The 228-nt window shown below is 46.9% G+C and overlaps 1 protein-coding gene across 1 annotated transcript in view; it reads right to left on the bottom strand.

The window, feature by feature from the left end:
• LOC119589380 (cubilin-like) overlaps positions 1 to 228 on the bottom strand; it is a 70980-nt gene that overhangs the window by 11040 nt on the left and 59712 nt on the right. The window contains exon 59 of the mRNA XM_037937998.1: positions 45 to 184. Within this exon, the coding sequence (XP_037793926.1) occupies positions 45 to 184 (140 nt within the window). The remainder of the gene's footprint in view (positions 1 to 44; positions 185 to 228) is intronic.

The raw sequence follows: 228 nt of genomic DNA, 5'->3' as shown, positions 1-228 counted from the left end.
CTAAGAACAGCAACAATAATAATCATACTAACAACGTAACCTACCTGTACGTGATCATACGGACACGGACTGGTATCATTCTCTCCCGGTGGCTCGATATCAAGCCTAGTGAAGGTGAGGTTGACAACGTTTTCCGCCAGGCCAACCACAGTCCAGCGGCAGTCTAAGAAAGGCTCATAGTTCCCTGCAGGAAATGGGGAAAGGGTGATGGTAAAAGGAAATTACATG

The sequence above is a fragment of the Penaeus monodon genome, chromosome 25 (genome assembly GCF_015228065.2).
Source record: "Penaeus monodon isolate SGIC_2016 chromosome 25, NSTDA_Pmon_1, whole genome shotgun sequence".
Classification (NCBI taxonomy): domain Eukaryota; kingdom Metazoa; phylum Arthropoda; class Malacostraca; order Decapoda; family Penaeidae; genus Penaeus; species Penaeus monodon.
Note: the sequence above shows the minus strand (reverse complement) of the source record. Positions and strands in the feature narration are given on the sequence as shown.